This window comes from Patagioenas fasciata, chromosome 7, assembly GCF_037038585.1.
Source record: "Patagioenas fasciata isolate bPatFas1 chromosome 7, bPatFas1.hap1, whole genome shotgun sequence".
NCBI lineage: Eukaryota > Metazoa > Chordata > Aves > Columbiformes > Columbidae > Patagioenas > Patagioenas fasciata.
This window is the reverse complement of record NC_092526.1, coordinates 36,557,336-36,583,551: the sequence shown is the minus strand read 5'-3', so window position 1 is coordinate 36,583,551 and position 26,216 is coordinate 36,557,336. Positions and strand designations below refer to the sequence as shown.

Genomic DNA, 26,216 nt, shown 5'->3' with positions numbered 1-26,216 from the left:
TTTACATTTTAATAGTCGTGAGTCCCTTGGCCAGTGGTGGTCCAGGTATTGCTGTTTTGCTGGTACTGTTGTTTCCTAGCTGTTCCTGCTTGTTATTCTCTACTGGTCATAAATTTCCAGGAGAAGCCCTACGCCACCTCAGTGGTTACGGCTAAATCCTCTCGTCTGTTGGAAGCCAGGCTGGAGTATTTCCAGTTAACATCTCGCCTTCTTGGAGCTTCCAGGAAAATGCCAGCACGTCCCTTACTCAGACAGAGTGAGTATCTGTTAGTGGCCTGATTCAGGAGCTCAGTAGCTGCTTGCTGGTAGATGCCTTCCTCTGCCAGGTCTCCACATCACAGAGAGTGCAAATAAATGCAGCTTGTCACATTTGCTCCCTGGTGGTCTCCACTGCTCCGACTCCTCTGGCTCCCTTAGACAAGCAGGGAACCCACAGAGAGCCAGTGTGGATACATGGCTTAAGAACAACAGATGGGGGGGAAACATGTTTTTTTCTCCTGTGAGAAGTCTTGCCACCAGTTCACATTGGCTTCTGCCCATCAAAAATCTTTGAAAACCTCTGGTCAGAGGCAGCCTTTAATATGAGCTGTGTGCTTAACCTAAAACACTGTCCCTGCTGGCTCCCCCAGTGCTACAACCGACATAAAAATGCCCTGTAGCCTGACCTCAATGAATGCGGTGGGAGATACAGAGCTCTCTCCTTTGTGTCCCTTCTGCTTAGTTACTGCAGTGTCTGTGAGGAGCTAAATCCCATTTTGTTATGCAGGTTTTAAGATGTTTGGGGGTTCAAATACTGGGCTAGCCTATTACATGGCTGTTCAAATTAGTACCGTTGCAGTGTAGTGGGACCTTGCACTTGGCCTTGTTGGACTTCATGAAGTTCTCATGGGCCCAGCCTGTCATCCACAAACATGCCGAGGGGGCACTTGATCCCACTGTCTATGTATTAATAAAGGTGTCGAACAGTACTAGTCCCAGTAGGGAACCCTGAGGGACACCGCTTCTTGCTTATCTCGATTTGGATACGGAGTACTTAGCCAAACTAGAGCATGTGAACACACCTGGAAGAAGTGTTTTCACATACTCAAAATAGTCTTAAAGTAGAGTGGATGGACTGTAGAGTTGAAGATCCTGGTACTTGTGGTACCTCCCACTCTGCATGGAGCAGCTGGAGCTGACTTAACTTACGGAACCTGAATGCTGGGATTCATTAAAAAAACCGAAAAGACTGAAAGATTCAAAGCTTGAAAATAGCCATAAATTAAAACCAAGCTTGTATGCTGCTTGGAGAAGGGTGAGAGGGTCTGTTAATAGAAATACCATTTATAGAATTGTTTGCTGCGTAGTTTTCCCCTTTTGGAGAAATGCTGTTGCTGACTCGGGCAATGTCAGAGTAAGGTTTGACTGCATAAAGGTATCTCTGTATTTTCATGTGTTTTCTAGTTACATCCAGCACTCTTTATGAAGCACACAAGTTCGTAAGAATGTTTTGACCCTAGTAGTGTGGATATAACAACCTCCATGTTTTAAGGAGTGGTCCTGCAGGATGTCTGGTTACTGTGGGACAGTTTGGGGCTGTTTTTAATTAATAGAGTGGCTCCTAATTTGCATTTTCTAATGAAAACCTGCCTAAAAATCTGTTTGTATCCCAAATTGGGAAAAAACTTTGAAATACATTGTGCTTTTGCAAAACAAAGTAAAAAGCATTAAAACAAAATGATTTTGATGGAGATAGTTTTGTAATCTCTGTTAAGGTGTCCTTTGATTCTGAAGCAGTTTGAATTTGGAATCTGCAGGCTCTCCTGGAGCAGAGGAAGCGTTTGCCGCTTAGCATGAGCATATTGGCAGAAGTCAGTGAGGTGTGAGGATCCTCGTCTGAGGATCTTAAGTTGCGTGTTACCAGAGAAACAACATCTTTCTGCACCTTCATGAGTATTTGCATTGAAGTAGATGCAAAGGGAGGACTGAAGGCACAGCCTTGTCTTAGATTCTTAATAATGTTTAGCTGTGTGACTGTTCTTTCCTCAGATCTTACTGTCAGGTACTGCATACCTTTGCTCAGTAGTAGCAGAAGGGGTGAGCGCTGGGATTCCTGCCTCTTCTCCTCCGTCTGCAGCTGAGGAGAGGTCCAGGTGTAGCTCTTCCCTCTGGCTGCATCCCTGCCGTGTCGGCTGGTCAAGGCAGGGACTCCTGTTTGGTTTTTTCCTGCTTGTTTTGCAGAGTTGCACAGTGAACGTGATCTGGTTGCCCATCAGATGATGCTGTTTTCCTGCATCTCTCTCCTGTCCCATTTATCCCAGTGGAGGGAGGGGAAATAGCTTTAGATGCTCAAGCTGGAGCGAGGGAATGAGGAGAACTCAGTGCTTCTAACAACAAACCAACGAATCCACGAAATATATTATCTGGATAGGGGGGTGAGAAGGTGGGGCTCCTATGTAACACATTGTAGTGTCTGCTGTAATCCCTGAGGAACAGAAAGCACCTCCAAAACTCGTTCTAGGTGTTGTCTTGCACATCCTTCTGTGTGCGGCTGGTCTGCTGCCAGTGCTGCAGCGACAATGACAGTGACATATTTGCCCGTCTGCCTCGCAAGTCTCCGCTTTTGCAGTTCCTCTGGGCATCTTTAAATGCTTGTTTTTCGTTCTCTTCCCTGCCGGTGTCTGCCCTTTCTCCTTCCCCCAGCACCCCATCAGGCCACTGCTTGCACATTGAGGGAATTGCAGGGTAAAATGAGGTTCTCTGCTGCGTATTTTGGGGAAAAACAGCTGTGGTTAAAACACAGCTATGGTGAACATACAAGTGTGTTCATAACTACAAGTAAACATCAGTTATGTCTGAATCTCTCTTGTGCATGACTTGCAGGAGCTACCAAATTGTCTGAGGTGTGAAGTGGCTTCAGCTATATAAAACTGTTAAACAGTACAATCAGTATTATTGAAGACCAGTTAGTACGATCACCACTAAATCCTTGCATTGAGAATGTAATAAGTACAACTGAGCTGAACTGGCTCCTCTAAGGAGCTGAAAGAGCATATATGAAGTGGTAGGTAAGAACACACTTCTAAAAGAAATGGCAGGTACCAAAACAAATACAGGAGGGTTTATAGGAACCAGTGGCTGGAAATGGCAAACTTGCCCAGAGAATGCCGATTTGATTGTCTACTAGCTAGTATAGAGTTAAAAGACAAGGAAATCAAGGTAAATTACTGTTTTCTTGCATTTTGCATAAATTACAAGCACTGGGTAAAATCAAACAGTGTAGCAACTTCAGATCTATTAATAGATCTTTCACTATGTAATAATGCAGAAGGTATTGAACTGCTGATTTTTTTAAAGGACATTGTAGTCAAAGGTAATCTTATTAGCAGGAATAGAAAGAGTATTTTGGGGAAAATCTCTTTAAAATACAAACATGCAAGGCGTTGTCAAGAAGTATAGGGATGTTTCAGTACCCTGTCTCCATTAGTAAGTCCTAATGAGAGAATTTACCCATTGGTAACCACGAATTACTTTTGGTCTCAGAATAAATCTCGTTCCAGATATTTGTTGCTGTTTAAGCTTTTATAGAAATTGTATTCTGTTCCTCTCATTACTCCCTATTGAGACTGCAGTATCCACACAGCGTGTATCTTTGTTGTTAAAGTATAGCTTTTTTAATCCGCTGCGCAAGGGGACTTGCCGACTGCCCAGATGGTGCTGTGGACCCCCTGGATTCTACTTCACTGGTCCGGCTTGATAGGACCCATGGTTTTGTACGACCCTTTAAAAAGACTTGCTGCAGGAGGTAAAGGCAGCTCAGAACTACACCTCCGCGTGCCCCGGCACCTTGTTTGCAGGTTGCGATGGCAAACCTGTGAGTCATTACAGATGCCTGCTGGAAGGAAGTCTGTTGCCAAGGTGACTTTTCAAACGCTGTTTTTGCAAGAGCAGGTCTTTTATGAGAAGGGAGCCACAGATCTGTGCGCTTTCCGCGCTGCATGTAAACGGAGGATGGGCTCGAAGGGGAATGGATTTGCCCTCGTCCTGCTGGCCAGGTGCATCGTGTTCCGTCGGGACAGCTGGGAAGCTCAGCTCTTTGTGCTTTAGTGCTCCTGCCATATGGTAAACTAACTAGAGAGCAAAACCCTGCGTGTGTTAGGGCTGGAGTCAAGCGCTGATCTGCGCTAAGCCGCGGTGCTTTGCTGGTGGCACTGATCTGTTTTGATATCAGCAGCAGGCAAGGGTAGGGATGGAAAATCTGCAGCGCTTTCCTATGCCATGCCAGGCAAATGTTTTGTTTTGATGGCAAATATCTCTCCCAAAGGATAGCCACCCGTATGGAGGTGTTGAAAGTAAGTGCATCTATGAAAAGTATCTGATTTTTTTTGTTTGGGATGTTGCACATAATCACAAAATTGTCATGGTTGAAAGGAACCTCTCAAGATGATCTAATTCAGCCCCTGCTCAAGCAGGGTTGTCCAGGACTGTGTCCTGTCAGGTTTTGAATATCTCCATGGATGGAGACCTGGAGACTCCATAACCTCTTTAGGCAACCTGTTCCAGAGTTTGACTACCTTTACAGTTAAGAAGAACCCCACAACAACAACAAAAAAACCATAAAAATTATACCAAAACCAGGTGTTTTAATGCATGCCCATTGCCTCTTGTCGCTGGGCACCACAGGGAATATTCTGGATCCCTCTTCTTCTTCCTTCCCATTAGGTATTTGTGCACATGAACAGAATTTCCCCTGAACCACCTCTTTTCCAGCTTCCTCAGCCTCTCTCCAAGTGAAAGATGCTCCAGTCCCTTAATCACCTTTGATGTTCTCAGTAACTGCACAGGGATCTTTGTTAACAGTGCTCTGACTCCACATCCAGCTCGATGGAGAGGTTCCAAGTACCTTGTGGCAGTGCGCGGTCTGCCCTTGCTGTAAGCCTTTCCCAAAGGTCAGTGCTTATAAATGGGAACACCGCCTCTCTTATGTTTTCCGTAGCCTTTTTATGTGCGATATAATGCTCAGGGATTTCCTCTCTACTTCTTCCTATTGCTGACCGCATTGTCTCTGTAGTCTTTTCATATTGAAGATGTGACTACAAGTGTCAGTCATGCTTGCACAAAGAACGTGCCCCCAACAAACAATCCGGAAAGTGATGCGACTCTTTAATTTTGGGCTTCTTTGACTTTAAGCATGGCATTTGGGACTGCATGCTAGTGAGGGCTGAGGGCCTGAACTTTCAGATCTCTAGGGAGTTTTTTTGGAAACCATCTCTGCAGAGAGCAAGTGCCAGCTCTCTTGCTGAAGGGAGGAGAATTTGATTTTGCTGTTGCATTGGAAGAAATGTCGAAGTGTTCAAAACTTGAGGAAGAAATAGGTCAGAAGTGTCTGTGGCCGGCATGAGAAGAGGGTGGTAATGAGGCTGCTTTCAGTCCTAGTCTGGACCATGGCTGACCCAGGCTGTGAGTGCCTGGGCTACCCCAAACTTATGTGCTATTTCCCAGAAACAGTGTGAGTGCTGGATGAAGGGAGGAGGAAGAGCGGCTTGCTAGGCTTCCACGGACAAGGGAAGGAGTTGGCAGTGCAACAGAAACACTGCAAACCCTGTTGGGCTGGGGCTCATTCCCAGCAGGAGCAGGGGAGCAGGTACAAGGGGCTTACTCCCAAGTGGGGGTTACATGCTGCTGGTTTGCAAAAAGTTTGCTGCAACTTTGGGAAGGCTGATGCCTTTGGGAAGTGAGGCTGCCCATGCTCCCGGGGGAGCCTTCCCCCAAAGAGTCAGGTCGGGAGGGCTTCGCAGAGCACCCTTGGAGCTGAATTACGACAGAGGAAGCTGCTTTACCTCTACGGTAATGCTTACTGCCAGTGTACAAGCTCACCAGCTTTCCAACCCGGGGGCTGGCAGAGATGCCCTTGCTCATGTTTCTTAAGGAATATCTTGATCCTTTAGGTGAGGGTGGGAAATGCATGGTGGCACTGCAGGTCCAGGCTCCCCCAGTGCTGCCTGGAGCAGCATTTGGCCTCAGCTCCATCATCTCGCACTTCTTGGAGACTTGACTCTTAGGCTTCTTGCAGGCAATGAAAGCAAAGAAAGCCTGGCTGATTCTCCTATTTGAGGTGGCCAGGGCCATGAAGTCACCTTCAGAAGCTGACTAGTGGAGTTTCTCTGCTAGTGGTAGCAAAGAAGGAGGTTGGAGGGGGTCAGGTTTCCTGTCTTGAGTGTGGAAAAGCAAGGCTGTGCTGCAGACTGCTTGGATCAGCTGGATTGCAAGAAGGCTTTGCCATTCATTCTGCCTCCCATGCAGACATGGCAAATTCTCATCTTCCACGGCTGTTCCCCGCGTAATTTGCTGTAGTCAGAGAAGAGTGTGCAGGAAAGGCAAGATGGCTTGTCATGAAACCTGAAAGAAATCTGAACTGAGCTGCTGGGAGCATGTCAAACATGCACTGATGACCTAGCCCCTCGCTTCTCTCTGGTCTGGGTAACCTCTTGCAAGGCTAGAAGCTGCAGCAGCACGTACTGAGAGCTGCTTATGTGGCTGCACAAAAAGCAAATACATGCCAGAGGAAGCAAAGAAAGAGTCAACATTTTTGGACATGCGGTTTCTTGACAAATAAGAACTCTGGAATACTTTTGCAGGACTTCTTGCTTTTTTGTTGAAAGACATGTACACACACTTGTTGCATCTGCATCACCTTTTTTCTGTGGCTGTGAAAAGGGGCAGGGTGGGATTGAAATGTGTTTTTTTGAAGGCAAATTCATCCTGCCGAAGCTGGAAAACCCTTTAACAAAATCACAGCTGGTCTTGCAAAGTTCCTGACGTGGCTGTCCGTGGGCAAGCCTTTCTGCATTTGTTCTGTGTTTTTTGAAGTATCACAAGCTCAGGGAGTATGGAGAACTGTGTTCTTGTTTTTCTGGGTGCAGAAGAGACATGGAGGGAAATAAGAAAAAAGAAAAGCAGCACATCTTTTCTGGCAAAGACGTGTTGAATCCAGGCAGCAACGTGACCTGCCTGGGTGGTGAGGAGCCACAATTAGGGATGCTTTTTCTTGCAAATGATGTGGAGCTCCTGTGCTGGTGCAATAACATCCTCAGCAGTTGCACCTTTTACCAAATGGTATTTTTCTGTGACTAGGGAAGCATTTGAGAAAGAGGTGAGGAGCTGTCTCATTGACTGTGTCGGTGCTCAGTGGAAGAGCAGTAGGAAGGTACCTCCAAGTCTGCTGAGCACAGAAGTTGGTTTGGCTGCTGCTCCCTGTAGTCATCCAAGACTCCCAGGGAAAGGGCAGCCAAAGGTGCAAAACCATGCATCTGCAATGTAATGAGGATTAATTAGTTTAAAGAAAAACTATATTTTAAAAAGGGTACTTTCTGCATGGAGAGTTTCAAGAGCTCTAGTAGATGTCAAATGGTTACTGTTCATCCCCTTGTGTTTATTTAAAGCCAGGCTTTTTGAAAGATGAGTTCAGTACTTGGTGGACTTGGCCTGCTGGAGGCAAGTCCTCTTCCCGTAAGTGCCAGCAAACACTCCTGCAGTTGCTTTGTCTCCTGTGGGTCCTGGCTGGGTCTCATAAAGCTTTCCTGGCCAGGAAGGGTTGGAGCAGCACGGCCTGTCTGGTATCAGACAGTGGCACTGTCTGGCTGGTATCCTGTGTTTCATTCTCCTTCTTTCAGTCTCACCGCCTACCCGGTGACTCAGCAGGACATGCTGATAGTAAATACACAATTTCTTTAAATTTTTAATGAGAAAATTTCCAAAACCAGAAAAATGTATGTGAAAAAAAATTATTTCAGTGCCCTGGACTAGTGATGGGTCTGACCTAATTTGCTCCCCTCCAGAGTGTTCACAGCAGGATGGAGGTAACAGAGGAAAAGCAGTAATGGAAATTCATGAACAGAATAAAGCAGAGACCACAAGGCTGTCCTGCTGTCCCTCGGTGCTACTGCTGTGGATGTTTCTCCCCCAAGAAGGCTGCGTGCTGCAGAGATCATGCTGGAGTATTTCTCCCTCTGGCCCCACCATGTCTGTTCCCTGTACATGTTTTATGGGGAGGATAACTTCTGAAATAAGCTGACCTTTTTCCAAGAGCAAAAGAGAACTCTTCCCAAGGAGGAGCCTGCAACCTGGCAGATGAGACGAGCTTCTTCTGGCAGCCGTAACTTCTCCATTGGGAGGCTTACAGTGGTTTCTGCGATCTCGCTGTGCCGTGAACTGGCAATGTCAAGCTCCTGGCTCAGACAAGGCGTTTTGCAGTCCTCGTGGCACGCCCGGTTCAGAAATGTAGGTTCCCTTAGCACCTCTTCCTGCCTTGTTTATGAAAATAACCTTCTAGCTGCAAAAGTGGCTTTAAGGACAGTGACACATTGCGCCACCTTGTCCTCTGTGTGCCTGAGACTGAGCCCTGCAATGTCAGTCTGTGCTGGGCATGGCTCCTAAGAGGGTGCAGGTGGGAAGACTGGGACTTGTGAAGAGTGGAGAGGCCTCAGGTGGAGGAGAAGGAGATGTTTTACCTTGTGGCAGGGGCTGAGCACGCTTGCAGCGCTCAAGACATCACTTGGGAGGACAGATTTTCATCTCCGGAGTTGCCTTTCTCAGACTGCCGTGCAGATTGTGCCTTCTTGGTCACCTCCCGAGGGGATCTGCTCCCCGCTTCAGATGGCATGTCACTTGTGTGCTTATGCGGCTAACTAGAGATGAGTCCTGGCTCTTCTGCAGAGGGAGGTTTCGTGCCCTTGCTCTAGCTGGTCAGAGCCTGGGGATGTTTACCAGGCCTGATGGAGCCATGACCTTGGGACGGGGACGAGTTGCACAGCTCCTCCGGGTCTTGGATGGGAAACTGGGCTTCGAAGTAGGCTCTGCTTTAAATAACAGGGGGATCTGGAAGGATCAAAATGCAGATCCCACTTTAAAGAGGATGCGTTCCTCATCGGGGGCAAAAGCCTGCGTGCTGATGTAGTGATTAAGCATGAACAAAAATAATGTAGCTTGTTTTGGAACATAAAAAGTAAATGCTGTATCCATGGTGAAACTTGTCCTGTCCCAGCAGGGGCTGTCATCTTTTCTTCCAACACTGCTCAGGATGGCAGGGCTTGTTCTGGGTAAAAAAACTCCCCCACCATGGTCTCTGTGCACCATGTATAGGCTGCCAACCTGTCTCTAGGGGCTCCTCCAAGAGCAAGGGGGACAAAGAGCCTGGATATCAACCCCCTGCTTGTCCTCGCCACCTCCAAACCTCAGTCCCACTCATGTCCCAGGCTCCCCGCACATATCTGCGTGAGCGCTTTGTGGAGGAGAAGCGGAGATGGTTGTCACCTGGTTGGGTGGGATGAGGACATGGAGATGCTCCTGTGGAGCAGCATCTCTGCCGCAGGACATCGTGGCTGGCCCATGTTGTCCCTCAGCTTTTGTCTGAGAGGAAGGAGAATACCTTCATCAGTTCTGCACTGGCATCTGTCACTGTTGTGTTTGCCCCAGGAGGCTGCGGTTTACCATTTCCCAGGCTCTTTCAGTGGAAAAGGGTCTCAGGCAATTTGCAAGTGACACTATGTGATTTTAAAAAAGAAAGGAACAAACAAACCCAAACCACACCCAATCTTATGCTTTTGGATGTAGTCCTTGAATTTCTCCAGTGAACTCACCCAACAGCTGTAGGCATATGCTCAGTTTTGCTGCTGTTATACAACTGAGGCTAAAATTAACACATCTGTTGTTGTTTAACTTCAATTTATACCTACCCTGTTTTGCCAAAGTATTATGTTTCGAGCAGCAACAGCTTTACTGTTACGTATCATCGGAGGTCTGGGAATAATACTTAATACTATGTGCTCTTTCTTAATAGTGGGGACTTGGTGCCTCATTGCAGCATTGCATGGAGGGTGCAGAACCCTCCTCTGTTCATGTAACATTGCACAGGCACAGGTTTATTTGATATTTCTGCTTGTATCTGATATTTCTGCTCATGGCCAAGTCCTTGAAGTAATGCGGTTTCCTGGAACTGTGAAGCCTGTGTTTTCACCCCCTTGGTTGTGGAGTCAAGCTTGAAAACTGGGATCCTGGGGCTCAGGGAAGCTTGTAGTCTTACGACTTTAACCAGTCTGGCTTCTATCTTTAGTCTAAGGAGTCCCTTATGAAAAGTAGTATATGTGTAGATAGATAGATAGATAGATAGATAGATAGATAGATAGATATTTAGCCTAAGGAATCCTTTACCAAAAAACCTCAGCCCTTTTGAAATGTAGAAAACCTTACTGAAAAAAGACCTACTTGTCTGCTGTGAAAGCAGGATCCTGAGAAGTGCCAGGACTGGTATCAAATGCTTGATGTAGGAGGCAAAAAGCTTTTGGATTTTTAAAGATCTGTTTATATTTGAGATGTTTTGTACTGTGCAGATCAGAGGGAAGAAAAAACACATCCTTGCTAAAAGGGATAATTGTCAAGTTTACAGTATGTAAATTACCCCCAGCTAATGCAAGTGGGTTTTGCTCACCTTTCTTCTGTGCATGAGGTTTCAAAGACAAGTGTTGTTAAATTACACGTGGAATGGACCGGAGGGGGGGACCTGAACCTTTCTGATTTCAGAGAAAAATAATTAAACTGGAGCTGCGGTCTCGCTTTGATCTCAGAGGTGCTTGCAAGCTAAATAAAAATAAAATATTACCTTGGGGACAATCTGTGCCGTTAATTAACTGGCTAAATTCTGCCTCCACTGTTCTCCAGTGGGTTTCCAGCGGCTTTGGCACTCGGCATCACAACTGGAAGTTGCCAAACGCAACTGGGCACCTTCCAGCAGCAAAGCAACCTCCAGATGGGTGGGGAGGGTGAAACAGGTGTGTTTGGGGAGCTGGTGGCCGAAAAGGGCAGAAACTCGTGGTGGGCAGAGGAGGGATGGGGCTCCCCTCCCCATACCCCTGCGGTGATCTCCCCGGCCTGCAGCGAGCTTGGGCTCCTGCCAAGAAAACAGCTTTTGCGTTTCCTTAAATATTCCGCTGCTGATCAGAGATCAGCGGGGTGCGATTTGGCCGCCTGTGATTCATCCTTTTTATTTTCCCCCCTGAAACCTCAGAAATGTGGAGTGATCGGAGGTGTGGATGGCTGGGAGTTGGTTACAGGAACGTGCAGTTAGTTGTTTTAGCATCTAATTTGATACCATGGCAAACGGATTGAGGAAATTTGCCCTTAATGTGATTAGATGTTTGTCTGCATTATTGCCTGTCCCACAAGGGCTGTCCTGCTGGCCCAGCACCTGCATTGGTGTTTTATGCACGAGATGGAAAAATGGGGAGAAGCATCAGACACATGCAAACCCTTCTAGTCATCCCTGAGCTTTGTAAATAAGTGGTAGCTTCTCGATGTGGTTTCATTTCTTGCTTCTTGGGTGCATTGACTGCAGTAACGTGTTTTTCTGCGACGTGAGGCATTAAAACTACAGCTTCGTCCTCTGCGTCCTTAAGAAACTCAAAACGTGGTGTTGGTTGTTGGCTTTACGGAGAAGTCCCCCTGGACCCAGCAGGCTTCTTCTCATCTTAAGGCATTGAAATTGCTAAATTATGATCCTGCTTTTGTTTAAATCATCCTGAAAGCTTCGCAGCTTCAGAGAAGTTGTCCTTGGTGAGTTGTTTTTAGAGTTGCATTGAATTGTGTTCTCCTGTTTCTTTTGAGGAGAAAAAGGATATTTTTTTTTTCTTTTCCAGACTTAAGCATAACCTAAGGCGAGAAGAATGGTCTTTGGGGAACTTGTTCCTCCATTGGCATTCCAGTAGCAGGATTCCCAGCACATTTCAGGAGAAAAGTTGACTAAAGTCAATTTTGTTTTAAACACCAGAGATAAGATAAAATTTTATAGCGTCTGCAATGGATCTGCTGTAAAAATATTCGTGATGTTGTTTTACTTGGTATTGGATAACAGTGATCAACAGCTGGTTTCCAAATACTGAATTTGGTGTATAGTAGGTGCTAGCCTTTTTTACAAGCTGTTAGTAACCGGCTGCTCCGTAGGGCTGCCATGGATCTGGGTATTTCAGACCCTTTTCAGTCGTTCCCCAGGCAGGCATTGAGTCTGTTACTTGGGCAGGCAGACACCAATAGCCATGTCAGGTCACCATTCTCCCTCCTGCCCTCGCACACGTCTGCAGCCCCTGTTTTCCTTTTTCTTAGCTTTATCAGCTTGCATATTTTCAGATTAAAACTTGCTTTTTGCTCCCAGTTCTGGAAGCTGTAGGTCCTCCCATCACTTGTGGCTGGTCTTCAGAAGAAAATGCCAGATCCCAGGCCAGGTTCATGCAGGAGTGCAGAACACAGGGTCTCTCAAAAAGCTGTTCTCGAAGAGCTACCTGCCCTGAGAAATCAGGGCGTATGGTGCTGATGATCTGATCTACTTGCCCATTTCCTAACTGAGAGCAAGCCGGGTTTGATTTATTTGGCCAGAAGTTGAGGTGTATCCCCCAGCCTGCCCAACCTGCCAGCAAGTTCAGAATCATCAAGGGCTGAACAAAATCTTACAGACTTTGCTGTCTTTGGGAAGTGTCCAGCACTGAATCTGAGTGCGGGAGCCAGGCTCCATCTCAATGTTTCTCTTTTTCTCTAGGTCTAGAAGAAAAAACTGTTCTTTCCAAAAAAGAAAAAATGAAGCTGAGGAAAGAAAGGTGGTTGCAGAGTAAGTACTCCTGCGAAACACGGCGGTACCATGGGCGTCACAGAACGTGGGGTCTCTGTAGGTGGGTGGGAGTATTGGGCAGTGCCAGAGGAGGCTGAATTCTTCTCAGAAACCTTCCCATCTGCTCCCCAGCACATGGGCTAAAAGTCCCAGGAATTGTTTCTCAGTGTTTAGCACCGAGATTGAGTCATTGCCACAAGCCTTCCTTTGATCTTCCTCCACGTGTAATGTAAGTGACTACATAAAACCTGTATTTATCCAGATGAGACACTGTGCCTGTGTAGGCTTAGCATGTCCCTCTGTCTTTTAAAGCTGTGGTACAGATCTGATGAGCTGTATAGCTCTGGGGATGGTAGGACAGCCTGGAGCTGAGCCCTGCACAGCCACCAGCTCATCCCAAGGCTCCGTGGTGCAAGCAGCGGGCGCTCCTGCCCTTCTGTATGGGAGGGCTCTGGATGCTGCTGGTTGTGTTACTGCTCTTTCCCACGTGCCACAGGTCAGTGAACCTCTTACCAGACAGTCTGGCCTTTCTGGAGGCTGTGAAATACAAGCTAAACAAAACCAGCCTGTGGGAGAAATGCTTCTGTTTCCTGTGGGAAGTGTCTGTATTTTTGCATTGAATATCTCAGCACAGTAAGAGAGGATTCTTCTTGCCACCTGGAGCTGTTCTTGGGACAGGCTTTTCCCTTAACACCTTCCTGCCCAACAGAGTTGCTGGCAGACGGTGTTTGAGGCTGAGGGATGTGGCTTTCTGCTGCACCATATGCTCTCTGCTCCTGAGCTCAAGTCCATCAACCTGTGATTTCACCAGTCACAGTGAAGGTGTCTCTGGCTCCTCTCACATAAAAAGCTGATAATTTAACACTGTGAGTGTGAAGGAAACCTCCTCCCTATCACCAACAAACAAGTTCCAAGCGCCTTTGTCATCTGCAACCCTTTGAAGGAGGGGACTGCAGAAACAGCTGAGCTTGCCTTCCCCTCATCCCAGGACTGGTACCAGATGCTGTGGAGGAGAGTATGTCCTCAGCAGCATTTTGTGACAGAATCCACAGCAAAAGATAGTACATGGGACTCAGATCTTCTGGAAGAAACAAAGGGCATGTTGTTGCAGTTAGGTGAGAGCACTGCTCCCAAACTCACTTCGGAAAAGCCCAGGAGCAGGATCCCTACACTCTCTTAATCCTACCATCCTACAGATATATATCTATATATATCTATATATATGCCTTTGTAGCATCAGTCTTTCTTGAGATCATATATGTTATTTTGGTCCTGCCATAGCCTCTTTCGTCCTCTCCTGGCTCTGAAATTACTAAACTGAGGAAATACAAATGCAGAGGTTTTACTTTGAAGAGAACACCAAGATAGAAAACTTTGGGCCAAATTATCTCTTTCTTAGAAGATACTAGGTATTAGAAGTGCTTTGCAGATACAGAAGTGCCTAAATTGCTGGCTCTCTTGACTCCCCCACTAAACTTGTGGCCAGCTGGCAAATACCAGCATTCCCTGGCAAATGCTTTGCTAAGGGTCACAAGTAGCATGGGATTTCTTTAGGAAAAGTCAGCAAGTGTTAGTACCAGGTATGCAGCTTGTTATTGAGAAAAATGAAAGAGCTGGAAAGAACCTATATAAACATCAATAAAGGAACTGATATTATTATTGGCTGATGGAGTCAAATGAAGCAGTATTTCCAGAGATGGACATTTTTTAATGGAACTTGGCATTCTGGCATTGTGACTTTAAAAGAGCTGCAGTCAACTGAAACACATTGATTTTTATCTGATGGCAAATCTTTGTGCGTTCTTCAGTCTTTGCCTGCTCCCCTTAGCCCCAAAAGAGAACCCAACTTGGATGGCTGAAGTTGTTACCATTGCATCTCTGTTTTCCTACATCTTCCCAAGAGTTTGTTGTTTCTTCTTGTCCCAGGGCTGCTTTTATGACATTGGATGCCAAGACCCTGGGAACTAAAGTTCAGCCCAGTAGTGCAAATGCAAAACTTGGAGATTTCTACCATTCCAATAAATCATCTCAGGAGAGACTAGAGAGGGGAAAAAAACTATGCAATGCTTCAGACATTAGAAGTATGCACAGTTAAAAATACATATATTGCATGGCTCCTCAGATGAACAAGACTTCATAGGAAAAGAATTTGGGATGTTTGGGCAGAATCAGGTGTCTGAAAATTTTGAGTACATACTGTTTACGAAAGCACTGAAGTAGTCAGCTTCATAAAGCCAGACCAAAAAAAGAAGTGATGTAGAACAGAAAGCTGTGTTCTTGGCAGGGATTGCTGTGAGGAGAAGCGTTTACAATCCAGATTTGTCACAAACATCCATGTACAGCAAAATTGCAGTTCATCAGAAACCTTTGCTCTTCGACACAGCTGAGTTGGGGAGTGACCAAGACACAGATATTAAAGGAGCCAGCAGCTGGCCAGTGAATTTGTGTTCTGCTTTCTTGAATGTGGGCGTCAGGATTAGACCCAGAATTGCAGGTGGCGTTGTGCCTGTGGTCTGGAAGTGGGACTGGCCGCTTCCGTGTTACCACCAAAAATACTTGTGCTGATGTAGTCCTGCTGCTGTGGCCGTGCTGTGCTGGGAGCCGCTGGCCTCCTGGTCTCACTGTCTCGGCGCCGCGGCTGCTGGCACTGCACTCCGGCGTGACCAGACCAGGAGCTCCTGACTCAGCGCTGGGGCTCGTCCTTGCGATACGCTCGTTGTCCGAGGTAATATGCAGGAGCTGCTCCTCCCCTGCAGATTTCCAGGTTGGGTGATCACCTGGCAGAAGGATCCCGCTGAGCTCCAGCTGTCTCTGGTGGCATCATCAAAGGACTTCTGGGACAAGTTGAGGCATCTTGGAGCTCAGCTGGAGGCTGGTAGCAGTGCTGGGCTTTTGTGGGCTGTCCTGGAGGAGAACATGTTCTGCTGGGGCTCACCCTGGAGGCTGCTGGCTCTGTAAGGCTTGGGCAGCTGTGGGACCTATTTCTACAGCAGTGAACCTCGAGGACTGAGGCAGAAGCCTGCAGCTTTCATACCCATCTCCCATGGCCAGGAAGGGAGACTGCTGTAATATTTGTAGAGCCTATGTGCTCGCAGCCTTGCTCAGAGCTGCTGCAGGGAGGCTCGTAAACGTGGTCTCAAGGAACAGCCCACTGCTGCTGTGTCTGCCACTTGGTGCAGGGCTTTACTAAGGGCCTGGTTTATCCAGTATCTGACTGCTTGAGCTCCACCATGAGTCATGAAGGTGAGACCTTGACTTGCTGCAAACCAAGTAAACAACTGAAATAAAGTCCATCTTTTTTGCCAGTGCTTGAAGACCATTGTTTTGTCCCAGAAGCAAAGCAGAGATGGGGCTGTGACTGTTTAATGCCACATATGGAGCTGCCTGTATTTGGTTTGTCCCTTGCCCTCTTGTTTCTCTCTCCCGATTCCATGCAAGGTTAGCATGTTTTTTTCCACTCCAGGACTCCTGTGACGTGTTTCTGTGAGCAATGAACAGTCTCACACAGCGTGGTGCAAGGGATGGAAACAGTTCAGGCAAAGTTAGCCTGGGGATCTCACTTCCCATTGCAAATTTCGGTAGCGATGTATATAGTTATAAGCAAACACAGCAAGAGAGGGAATACCCAGCTGCATTATTTTCAGTTTTTCCCTGGTTTAAATCACTTCTAGCCTCTTGTTCCTGTAGATGGTGAAGCAGCCTATGAATTTCGTAGCTCAAGAGATACCTTGCAAACGCTTCCCCTTCCTCCAGTGATGTCTTGTTTCTGATTCAGAAATAGAAAGTGTGAAGCTAGCCAAGCAGAAGCAAAAAGCCGAAGCCAAGCGGAAAGCAACACCTGTGGTGGGAGACATGCAGCCATTGATGGAAGCCCTACCTGAGCTCTCTGACCTGACCACAGGCTGCAGGGGCAGGAAGACACCCAAGAGGTACGTGCCATTTAGGGATGGGCTGTGTATTTCTCTTCTTCCTGCAGGGTGTCATGCCCTTCAGCTCAGCTTGTAGCTACAGGCAGCGCAGGCTTGGTGCCAATGGTCAGGAGAACAGGGCCTCGTTCCTTTCTGTGCTTCACTTGCCACAAGAAAAAAACTTAATGTGTCTTCTGAATCCACAGCTGAGAGGGAAACTGTATTGCTCAGGTGATGACTGGCATGAGGCTGGCTGGGAGCAACCAGGTGTCTTGGGAGTTGCAGGAGTGGCACACAAGCGTCCAGCACGTGATGCTGCTGACCTCACATGAGAATTGGGACCTGAGGTGTGTTTTTTATGATGAAACTTGTCTTCACCATCACTATCAGCAGATGGATTTAGACTCAGTAAGAGAAATCCATTTTGTTCTAGCAGGTTATACCTGCAGCTTTCAAAGGGGGCAAATTCTTGCATTGCAAGTGACAAAGATTGGGATGATGGCTTGCCCAAATTCACGCAGCTCTGGTGTAACAGGAGTGGATCTGGAGAGCCAGGGTCCAGAGCACAGCGCTGCCTGTGAGGATTTTTATCTCCCTTCCTGCATGAGCCTCTGGCCTTCCTGGATAGGTGTATAGTCTAAAATAAATGGTGTTACTGCTATCCTGGACCAGCTCAAAAGACAGATTAGAACTGGAAAAGGCCCAGAGACAGCTGACAAGGATGATGGTGATGGGTCTGGTACAGCTTCTGTGCAAGGAGTGACTAAGTGAGCTGGGCTGTCCTCAGCCTGGACATGAGATACAGGCAAAGAGGCTTGGGAATGTAATAGTCTATAAAATCAAGCGGTTGTATGTGGGAACAGCAGGATGTGCAGTTCCAGCTAAAGGGCCTTGGGCAGGTTATACAGAAGTATGTCTTTTATGAGTGTAAGGAGTGATAGCCCAGGCCAGTGAGAACAATATCTCGGGTTGGAAAACCGCCCCCATATGTATGATGTGTGAACGTCCTTGTGCCTGGTCTGTGAGTGAGTGGGAATGTAACTGAAACAAACATAACATCAGTGTGGTGTGTTTTTAATAGCAATTATTGGAAAAACATCTTATGTAACATCTTAGTCCAGACCCGTATCTGTAAATCCTATAAATTGTCAGTGGCTAATAAAGGCCTCAGCCTGGCTCAGCTCTCTGCTCTGCTTGGCTCGGCACTCCTTCCTGAACAAGATCTCTGTCTGTGCGTGCATCCCGGTCTGCGTCCTGGTGTGCATCGGTTCTAATCGCTGCAGTTGTGGTTAGGAAGTAGTTTGTTGTCTTTTCCAGTACAAGAAATAAAAGACGTCAAACACAGCTAGAGAATAGCTGGTTCAGTGCAAGCAGGAGGCTCAGTGCTCTGCACAGCTCCTCGCTGCAGGGTGACGTGGCTGAGGGAAACCTGTGGGTTCAGGTGAGACCTGACAGATCCAGTGAGGACAGCTCTGTGGAAGTTTACTGCACATATACAAACTGCAGCTGGCACGAGGTCTCTGAGCTGCAAATACTGGAGAGGACATGGCTGTACGCTTGCCTTGGTCTTACCCCTCTCTGGCCGTCTGCTGCCGGCTGCTTCACGGCAGAACACTGGGCAAAAGGGTCCTTCCAGCTACTGGAATTGCTCTTCTCTTCTGTGGTACACTTCATGGTGGAGGATGTGTGGTACCCCTTGGTACTGGGATGGAGGAGCTACCGTGCTCTTCTTCCCCTTGCTGGCTTTTGGCTGCCTGGACAGCACGAGGATGTATGTGCATAAGTGTTTGAAATAATCAGAGGAGGCTTTTATAGGATTTGAATCATTACCTAAATGAAGGGTAATACTCTGGTGATTTGTCAGCCTTATTAATAAAAGATTAGATTCTCCAGGAATTTGATCTCCTGCTGGGGAAGAGAGCATTACAGTGAGGTTTTTATTCTGTTTTATAATGAATGAAGGCAATGAAGTGTAATGAAACGGGGCTACTAACAGGGTCCAAGTGAGCAGGCAGCTTGCTGGCGGTTTGGTGGGGGAAATTCAGGCAACAGCCTTTCAAAACTGCTGGACCAGTGGGGCAGAGTTGTTGGGTGGAACTGAAAAGCATTCAGGAGCACCCAGCCTGTAGTTGTGTGTTCTTGCTGTTCCTCCTGAGCTTTCAGGACTGTCTAATAATGCCGGCGGTGCCAGGGTGGCCTCGAGAGGGGCTGAAGGATACAGGAGCAGTGTGCAGGCATTGTTCTGCCCAGCTGTCCTTTCCTGCACAAGCTCAGTGCTGCAAAGGCTGGCTGACATAAACCCATGTTATTTGGGTTTGTCTTGGCTGGCAGGGAGCTTTGATACTGGGGAACACTGTGCTGGGCTGAGGGTAAATTGGATGTGATTGGGACAGTGGTGAGAGCAGCCCTCAGCAGCTTGGGTCTACCAGGATCCCCCTTGAGGGAAAGTAAAATGGGCCAGGATGGGGAGAGATGGGGAAAAGGAGCAGGAGCTGATGGAGTAGAGAGGGATGGCGAAATGAGTGGGGTGAAGAAATATGGACCAAGGGAGGAGGAGGAGAGGAAGAATAAAAGGATGGAGGGTAACTGGTCAGAGAGGGAAACAGCAAGAGGAGGTCACTTTAACTCTGCCAACATTATACCAGATCCTGCTGTCTTAAAAAAAAGGTGAGGGACTGTCATGCTTCCTAACCTTGAGAAAGCTTAAGGGTTCTGGGGCAGACCAGGTCGGAGAGGCCCTGGCCCCCAGCACTCACCAATAAGGGAAGATTCCTCCTTGAGCCTTGCCCCAACAGAGAGCTGGGAGGCAGACCCTCTCCCCCACTTGCTTCTCCTGTTTTGTTTCTCTGTATCTGTGTCGTCCTGAAGAATGTAAGTTTCGTCTCCTTTCCCTAATGTCCAGTTCTACCAGCAGCTCCCCTTGTGCACTTCAAGTCCCAAAAGCAGTTGCTGTCCTTCCTGCATGTCCCTTGCTTGGGCCCAGCACTTGGCTTTGTGGTAAATCTCTGCCACTGCCTGGCGTGGGGCACCACGTGCTTCCAGCACGTGCAGGATGGGATTACACCTCTGCTCTCCTTGGACTTTGCCCAGGAATAAGAAGTGGGTGCAGAGAGTGCAGATCTGCGCTTGCTGCTGTGCCTTGGCTGCACATTGTGCACCATCCTGCGGTCCCACGAGTCCCTCTTCATGCAGCTTTATGGATTCTAAAAACCTATGTTTGGTGGCAAAAGCTGAAGCTCTGTTGTTGTGCTTTGTCTTTAGCTAATCTGTTGGCAGCTGACTTAACCTGGCAAGCCTTTGGCAAGGATATGTGTTCACAGGGAAAAAGGAATATTGCCATTCTTTATCTTAAAATATAAAAGACACCTTATACCCCAGTGCTCCCACCAGAGGACTCGAAGCAAGGCTGGCAGGTTCCCTCTTCTTGCTGAGTAACCGTGACACTGTCTATAACTCCTGTCTCTGTAACTGATGTCTGGCAACACTGGAGCTCGACAGCATTAGCAGGGAACATGAGACGTGCAGAGGTGAAGTGTGCCTGGTGGTGAGGGGAAGTTCAGTGGGATCTTTGAGCAACAGTATCGGTTTGACCTGAAGGTTAGTGATAAGCAGAAAGTGATCTGGGAATGGATGGCTTATGACCAGTTCTAGAATTAAGTGATCCGGGTTTTATTTAGTGCATTTATCTCCTGCCCATTTAGTCCTGACTCCTGAGCTGTTGTCTGTGTGTGGTGGAATTACATTACTGTCTGGCTATGGAAATAATTGCCTTTCAGGACAATTTCCATACAGGACAGTTACCTGCACTTTCTGGGAAGGCAGATGCAGAATCTCTGGACTCTTTCCATCTCCACAGCAACTGGTAAGCTACTGCTCCTCTGTAACACTCACTTCTTTTGTTTCTTCTCTCCACAGCCATGTAAAAGCAAAGGCAGAACCAGCAGACTTCTGTCTGATGAAGCAAGCTCAGAAACACCGGCTCTTGTAAGTACTCAGTTCTCAGAGTGCCCCGTCCCTGCTGAGCATTACAGACTGGTTGAGGTTGCAAGGGACGTCTGGAAGTCAGCTGGTCCAACACACATGCTCACATAGGGTCCCCTAGAGCTGGTTGCCCAGGACCATGTGCCTTTTGAGTGTCTCCAAGGATGTACATCACACAGCCTCTCTAGGCAGCCAATTCCTGTGTTTCAGTCTTGCACACCCGAAGCCCCTGGAAGAGGTGGCAGCTTTGATTTTCCTCTTTAGATAGTGCAGGATGTTTGTGGGTGTCCCTCTGTCTCAGTCCCTGCCAGATTTGGTCAATTCTAAATGGATTAAGTCTGCTTCTGTCTCATATAACATCTAAGTGAAGAGAACACAGGGAACTGCACTTGCTACTCTAAGAGTTCCCTTTTCCTGTCTCATTGAAAAGAAAGTGATGGCTTGGGCCTCCTGTGTGCGATTTGTGGGGTTTCAGGACAAACCCACGACAACTGTCATCTTGTTCCTCCTGGTCACAGTTGTCATTTCTGGCTGTACCAAGTGGCTGTGTCTGTCCCATGTCCCTCTGTGCGGCATGGGCAATGTGGTTATCAACCAGGTGGTGTGTCCCTTGGCTCAGCTTGCTGAGTTGAAGCTGCAGCACCCAGCTGTGGCTGAGTCTCTTATGAGACCAGGCCCACGTAGCTCTAGCAGATACCCTTCAGGAAAGCCTCCTGTGGTTGTGTCGGTGAGTAGCTCCTGGAGCTCTGCGTAGCATCAGGAGCTACAGCAGCTCTGTTGGAACCTACCTGGGATGCTGACTTACGTATTGTGCATCCCTTACAAGGACAGATGTCTGTTGGCATCTGCCAAGCCTTTTCTTGTAAAACGAAGCACTAAATGCTTTTGAATAATTCCTGGAGTTGGTTAAGGGTCTGAAAGCTCCATATGCCTCTGTATCATCTGTTGAATATTTTACGCTGCCACCAGACATCAAGAATTTCGTTTCTCCTCAGCAGAGCTCTGCTAGGGCTCAGCACTGTGATCTGGCAATGTTTGCTCTCTGTGATCCCTGCTTCCAGGATTTCTGTCAGTTCTGAGCCATTCAGCTTCCAACTGAGGCTGAGGAGAACAGTCAGTCCAGATCCCAGCACTGCTCTCCAGCACACTCTGAATACCCTCCTCTGTCTGAAACTGGCCATTGTCAGTGCTGAGATGTCTTTCTGGCTTTCTGGATGAGTACCTCTTTGGCCGATTGCAGAAACCCAAGGGTCATGGCTTGGAGTGCCACCAGTGAGTGTCTGGTGATGCTGGCACTCAGGGGTGAGGAACACGGCTTGAGGAGGGACTTGTATACAGATCTAAATCCAAACAGGCAACTCCACCACAATCTTCTGTATCAGCAAGCTGATGATCCCGTGTGCCCAAAACTGGACAGATGCACTGGCACGTATCCTGCCATAGTGGTCTGGGAATTCTGTGCTTCTTGGCAGGGAAACACTTTGGGGAAAGGTCTTTGAGGTTAATTTCCCAGGACATTAGTCCTGGAGGTTCCCTAAGCCTCACCCTATTGTCCCAGCTACCACAACCCAAGCTTCAGATCTGGTTTCTCTCTCTGTTTGTCTGGCAGGGGCAGGGCTGGTGTTGAAGGGAAGGGCCCTGCTAGGGAGGGAGCTCGCTGGCAAGCTGAGGAGCACTCTGCTGATCGACAGCAGCTCCTGAGAAGGGGGACGTGTTAGTCTGGCTGGGCTGTGGGGAGCCTGGCTGGCTGAGGGAGATGAGAAGGCTGCAATGGATGTGACACTGTGAAAACTCACTTCTTTTTTTTTTCCACACTCCTTCCTCTTGCGCTGTTCTTCTTCCCCTGCTTGTTTGCTTTTATTTAAGACAAGACCATTTCCACAGCAACCAGCTGTGACCAAGCATGCAAAGGTAATTCTGTCATGCTCCTCCTATGGTGTTTAACTCATGTTGCACATAAGATTACCAAGCCATTGAGCAATAAAGAGTAGATGAGCTCTTGAAAGCAGAATCTGCTTTTGTGCTAGTGCACTCTGAAGTAGTTTTCATTCTTAGTGATTTACCAGATACCCATAGTCTCTTGTTCCTGATTTACTAGGGAAAAGCTCTAAAAAAACAATTCCAAGTGATGCTGGACACTAACATGATTGTTTGTGTCTCTGTGGCATGAGATCAAGTCTCTGGCTCCCACAAAGCTGGCAGCAATTTGAGCTTTGCCCTTGAGTAAATCAGGTTTATTTCTTGCACTGTTTCTTTCTGACATTTGCACCCAGGATCACTCTGTCCGTACAGAAACCCGCTGCTTTGTGAGTTCTGTTCTTATCTGCTCGGTTCCTTTTGCATGAGGCACTTAGCGTTTGTGTGTTGTTTTTCTTTCCTCAGAGAGGAGGAAGTGGCTCGGTTTCATGCGGTCATCGCCAATCCCAGGTACAGAGCCAACCCCCTCACAGCCATCAGCGAGCATCTCTCCAAGAGGCTGAGGCAGGAGGAGGAAGGTAGACCCCTGTAAGGTGTCAGCGGGAACCAGACGGGCACACGGGAGCTGGTGCAGGGCTCCGCGCTGCAAAGGAGCACATCACTGACATGACCTCTCGGCCGCTTCAGTCCTTGGAAGCAGTTCAGCGGATTATTAAATCAAACAGTCCTGGTTTGTGTCTGCAGGAATAAGGCAGTTCTCTCCTGACAGTGGCGGCTGCTCCTTGGCAAGCAGCCTGCAGAGAGCAGGGTGTTCTGCGAGATCTTTGTGCAGACATTAAGCTCCCTGCAAAGTCTCTTGACACCTTTTCTTGTGAGCAGGCACAATTTCTTAAGTTGTGCCAGTGGCAATGTATCTGTTTTCTGCCATTTCCCTCCCCTTTCTGACAACTCTGTAAAGAGATTCCCTATTGCTTTGTTGGGATGGTTTGAGACCACGAGCCCTGGAGCCCAGAGGGCTGTTGTAGATCTGTGTGAGGGCCGATGCTGCTGTTCAGAGACACTGTTTTATGTGAGAAATTTAGCTTTGGAAATAAACACACTTTCGCACAGTACTGAGATTGTCTGGCTTTTGTTTTGGTAAATACTAATTGAAATATGAGCTTATTCCTATCACTGGAAAAATTACTTAAAAGAATGAACTTTTTCCATACGTACAGTGAACCGTGTGAAACAGAAGCCGTGTGAAATCATTGCAGATCACATCTAACACATAGATTGCCTTCCTCCTACCCAGGAAGCATTGTTTTCCACGGGTGATGCTGATCCCTTTTGGCCTGTGCTGTGTTCACTGCTTGGTCTGCTCTATAGGAAGCGTCCCAAAATGTGTCCTGCCTGCGGGCTGTGAACTTCAGCCGGTCATTTACGCATTTGGGTTTGGGAAGCGCTGCAGCAAGAGCAGGCCTTCTACCAAACACCAATTTTCACAAAACTCCGGTGAATTTTCATGGGGACAGCTGAAGGCAAGGCCATTCCCTGTTTGCGATGATCCCAATTTGACACCCTAAAATCTCAGTGTGCTGTCTTTTGAACCATACAAAAAGTTTTCTGATGCTGCTTAGTCTTGGAAAAGCAGGCTGCCTATGTTAGGCCAACTCTGAGGAGCACCTGGAACCTTTAAGGAAGAAATTCACTCTGGTGCCTTGACAGAAGGTGAAAGCTGCAGGTGGCTTACCCAAGTTAGTGCCTAAAATCAACTGCAATGGGAGTGGCAGGCACCTTGATCATCCCTGTCTTTTCTGTCACTAATAATGCTGCTTTTTTTCTCCCTGTAGGCTGGCCCTGTGGAACAAAGGCAGTTTTTCTAATGCCTGCCTTTTATCCCTGGCAGGGCAGATGCTGTTGCCGATGCTGCTGGTTGTTAGAGGAATGTCACTGTGCCACCCCTCCTCCCCCAAGGCCTGGCAAGAGAGTCCTGCTGGCAGAGGCCACAGAGAGATGCTGGCCGTGTTGCTCTCGGGCTGGCAGGGCTCTTCTCTCCCCGGCAGCGGGTGGATGCTGCTGTGCTGTTTGTCAGCGTGCTGTAATGCCCTGCGGGACCCAGGCTCTGGAAAGCAGAGGGCCGTGGTGAGGTCAAGCAGCTCAAAATATCTCCCCACCTCCTGTCTGGTTCCTGCCGGCTCTCTTACCAGTATTTGATTGTGTTTCTTTTAGGCCGTGTTGGATTTTGAGCTCCAAATGCCGGTCCCAGCTGCAGCCCTGCTCATGTTATCCAGGCTGGGCACTGCACTGGAGAACAAGGCATCAGATATGGAGTCTGTGCACTAACAGCACCTCATGCCCATGGCCTGCAGCTGCTCTCGCTGCTCGTGGCTCCCAGCAGCCCAAGATGTGACTAAGACTTGGACCAAGCTGCGTTTTTTAGGGTGATTTTCTCTGCAAGTATACTGTTTACCTCTTTACTCGGTCATGTAGCTAGCTGTCTCCTGAGAAAGGCACCATCCTTGTGCTTAAACAAAGGGAAAGCAAGAGATGAAGAAGGTGAAGACATCCAAGGACAAAGGAGGATGAAGGTTGCTCCTCGTGTTAGTGAGCAGGGCACTCAGGGAAGGAGAAGTGGAGAGGTGTATCTGGAGGGCGGGGGGGACAGACGGCAGCTTGCGTGTCGTGTCGGATGACTTCTGTTGCTTGTCTTCTGTACTTTGCAGGAGCTTTGCAGCTTTCTGTTTGGCTTGTGGTTTTTAAATAATACATGACACACGGGGAGGGCCCTTGTGCGGCTGGGTCATGCAGCAGGCGCGCTGTGCCCTCATGCTTCCCTTTGCAGCAGCGGTGATTGCAGAATCACAGAATGTCAGGGATTGGAAGGGGCCTCGAAAGATCATCCAGTTCAATCCCCCCGCTGGAGCAGGAACACCTAGATGAGGTTACACTGGTGATGCGTTGCTCTGCACCATCACCAATGGGTGCAACCGCTGGAGAAAAGCCACAGACAGGTTTATAAAATGCCATCCTGGGTCGTGCACTATGGGTGGGATCACATCCCTCCCCTCAGAGATGCGTGTGGTGTATCATGGCTGCGTTCTGCAGAGATCCAGCCCGACTCGTGATTTCATCCAACCACCAATTTCCTGGGCACCATCTATTTTTCACAGAGCGAGACGATCCTTTAAAGCCTCTGGAAAGTTACTTGGATTGTCCCACGCATCTTTGTTCCAGACCTGTTTCTGCTAAGTCACTTTTCGCAGGCTGAAAACAAATCTGAAAGGCTCTCAACTCCTGCCTTCCCAGACTACTTGGTTTTCTTTTCATAGATGGTTCCAAAATGGCTTCAGGTTGGATCCGTGCTTGGGTGGCCTGAATTGCAGGGTCAGGGAAGATCCGCGGCTGGCAGAAGAGCTAGTGATAGGCACTAAGGTAGATATTGGTGTGCGTCTTGTGCCCAACAGATCACCGCTTTCCATCTCTAAAAGAGCGAAGCCTGACAGGACTGCATCGCTTTCTTACCCTGTGCAATTTTTTCTAAGAGAGCCTGCAGTTCGGGGCTGGAATGAAAAAGGGATTTCTGTGTGCAAAATCAGCTCTGAGCAGTTTGGAGCCCCAAAAAGCATCACCAGGGTGAAGGGCTCTGGGGTGTGTGCGGCTTTTTCAGGGTTGACATGAAGACAGGGACTGTCCAGTGTCTCGGCCTGCGTCTGGACTTCCCAGCGCCTTTATGGTATCGGCTGTAGTGGTTGTGGCCAGGGTGGGTCACGGGAAATGTGGACACCAACAGTGCAGTC

General features: G+C 47.9%; 1 protein-coding gene across 1 annotated transcript in view; it reads left to right on the top strand.

The window, feature by feature from the left end:
- Window positions 1-23,549, top strand: part of SLX9 (SLX9 ribosome biogenesis factor) — a 51,043-nt gene extending 27,494 nt beyond the window's left edge. The window contains exons 3-6 of the mRNA XM_065840954.2: window positions 12,563-12,631; window positions 16,407-16,560; window positions 20,455-20,523; window positions 22,903-23,549. Coding sequence (XP_065697026.1) covers window positions 12,563-12,631; window positions 16,407-16,560; window positions 20,455-20,523; window positions 22,903-23,029 — 419 coding nt within the window. The 3' untranslated portion in view covers window positions 23,030-23,549. The remainder of the gene's footprint in view (window positions 1-12,562; window positions 12,632-16,406; window positions 16,561-20,454; window positions 20,524-22,902) is intronic.
- Window positions 23,550-26,216: the final 2,667 nt, after the last annotated feature.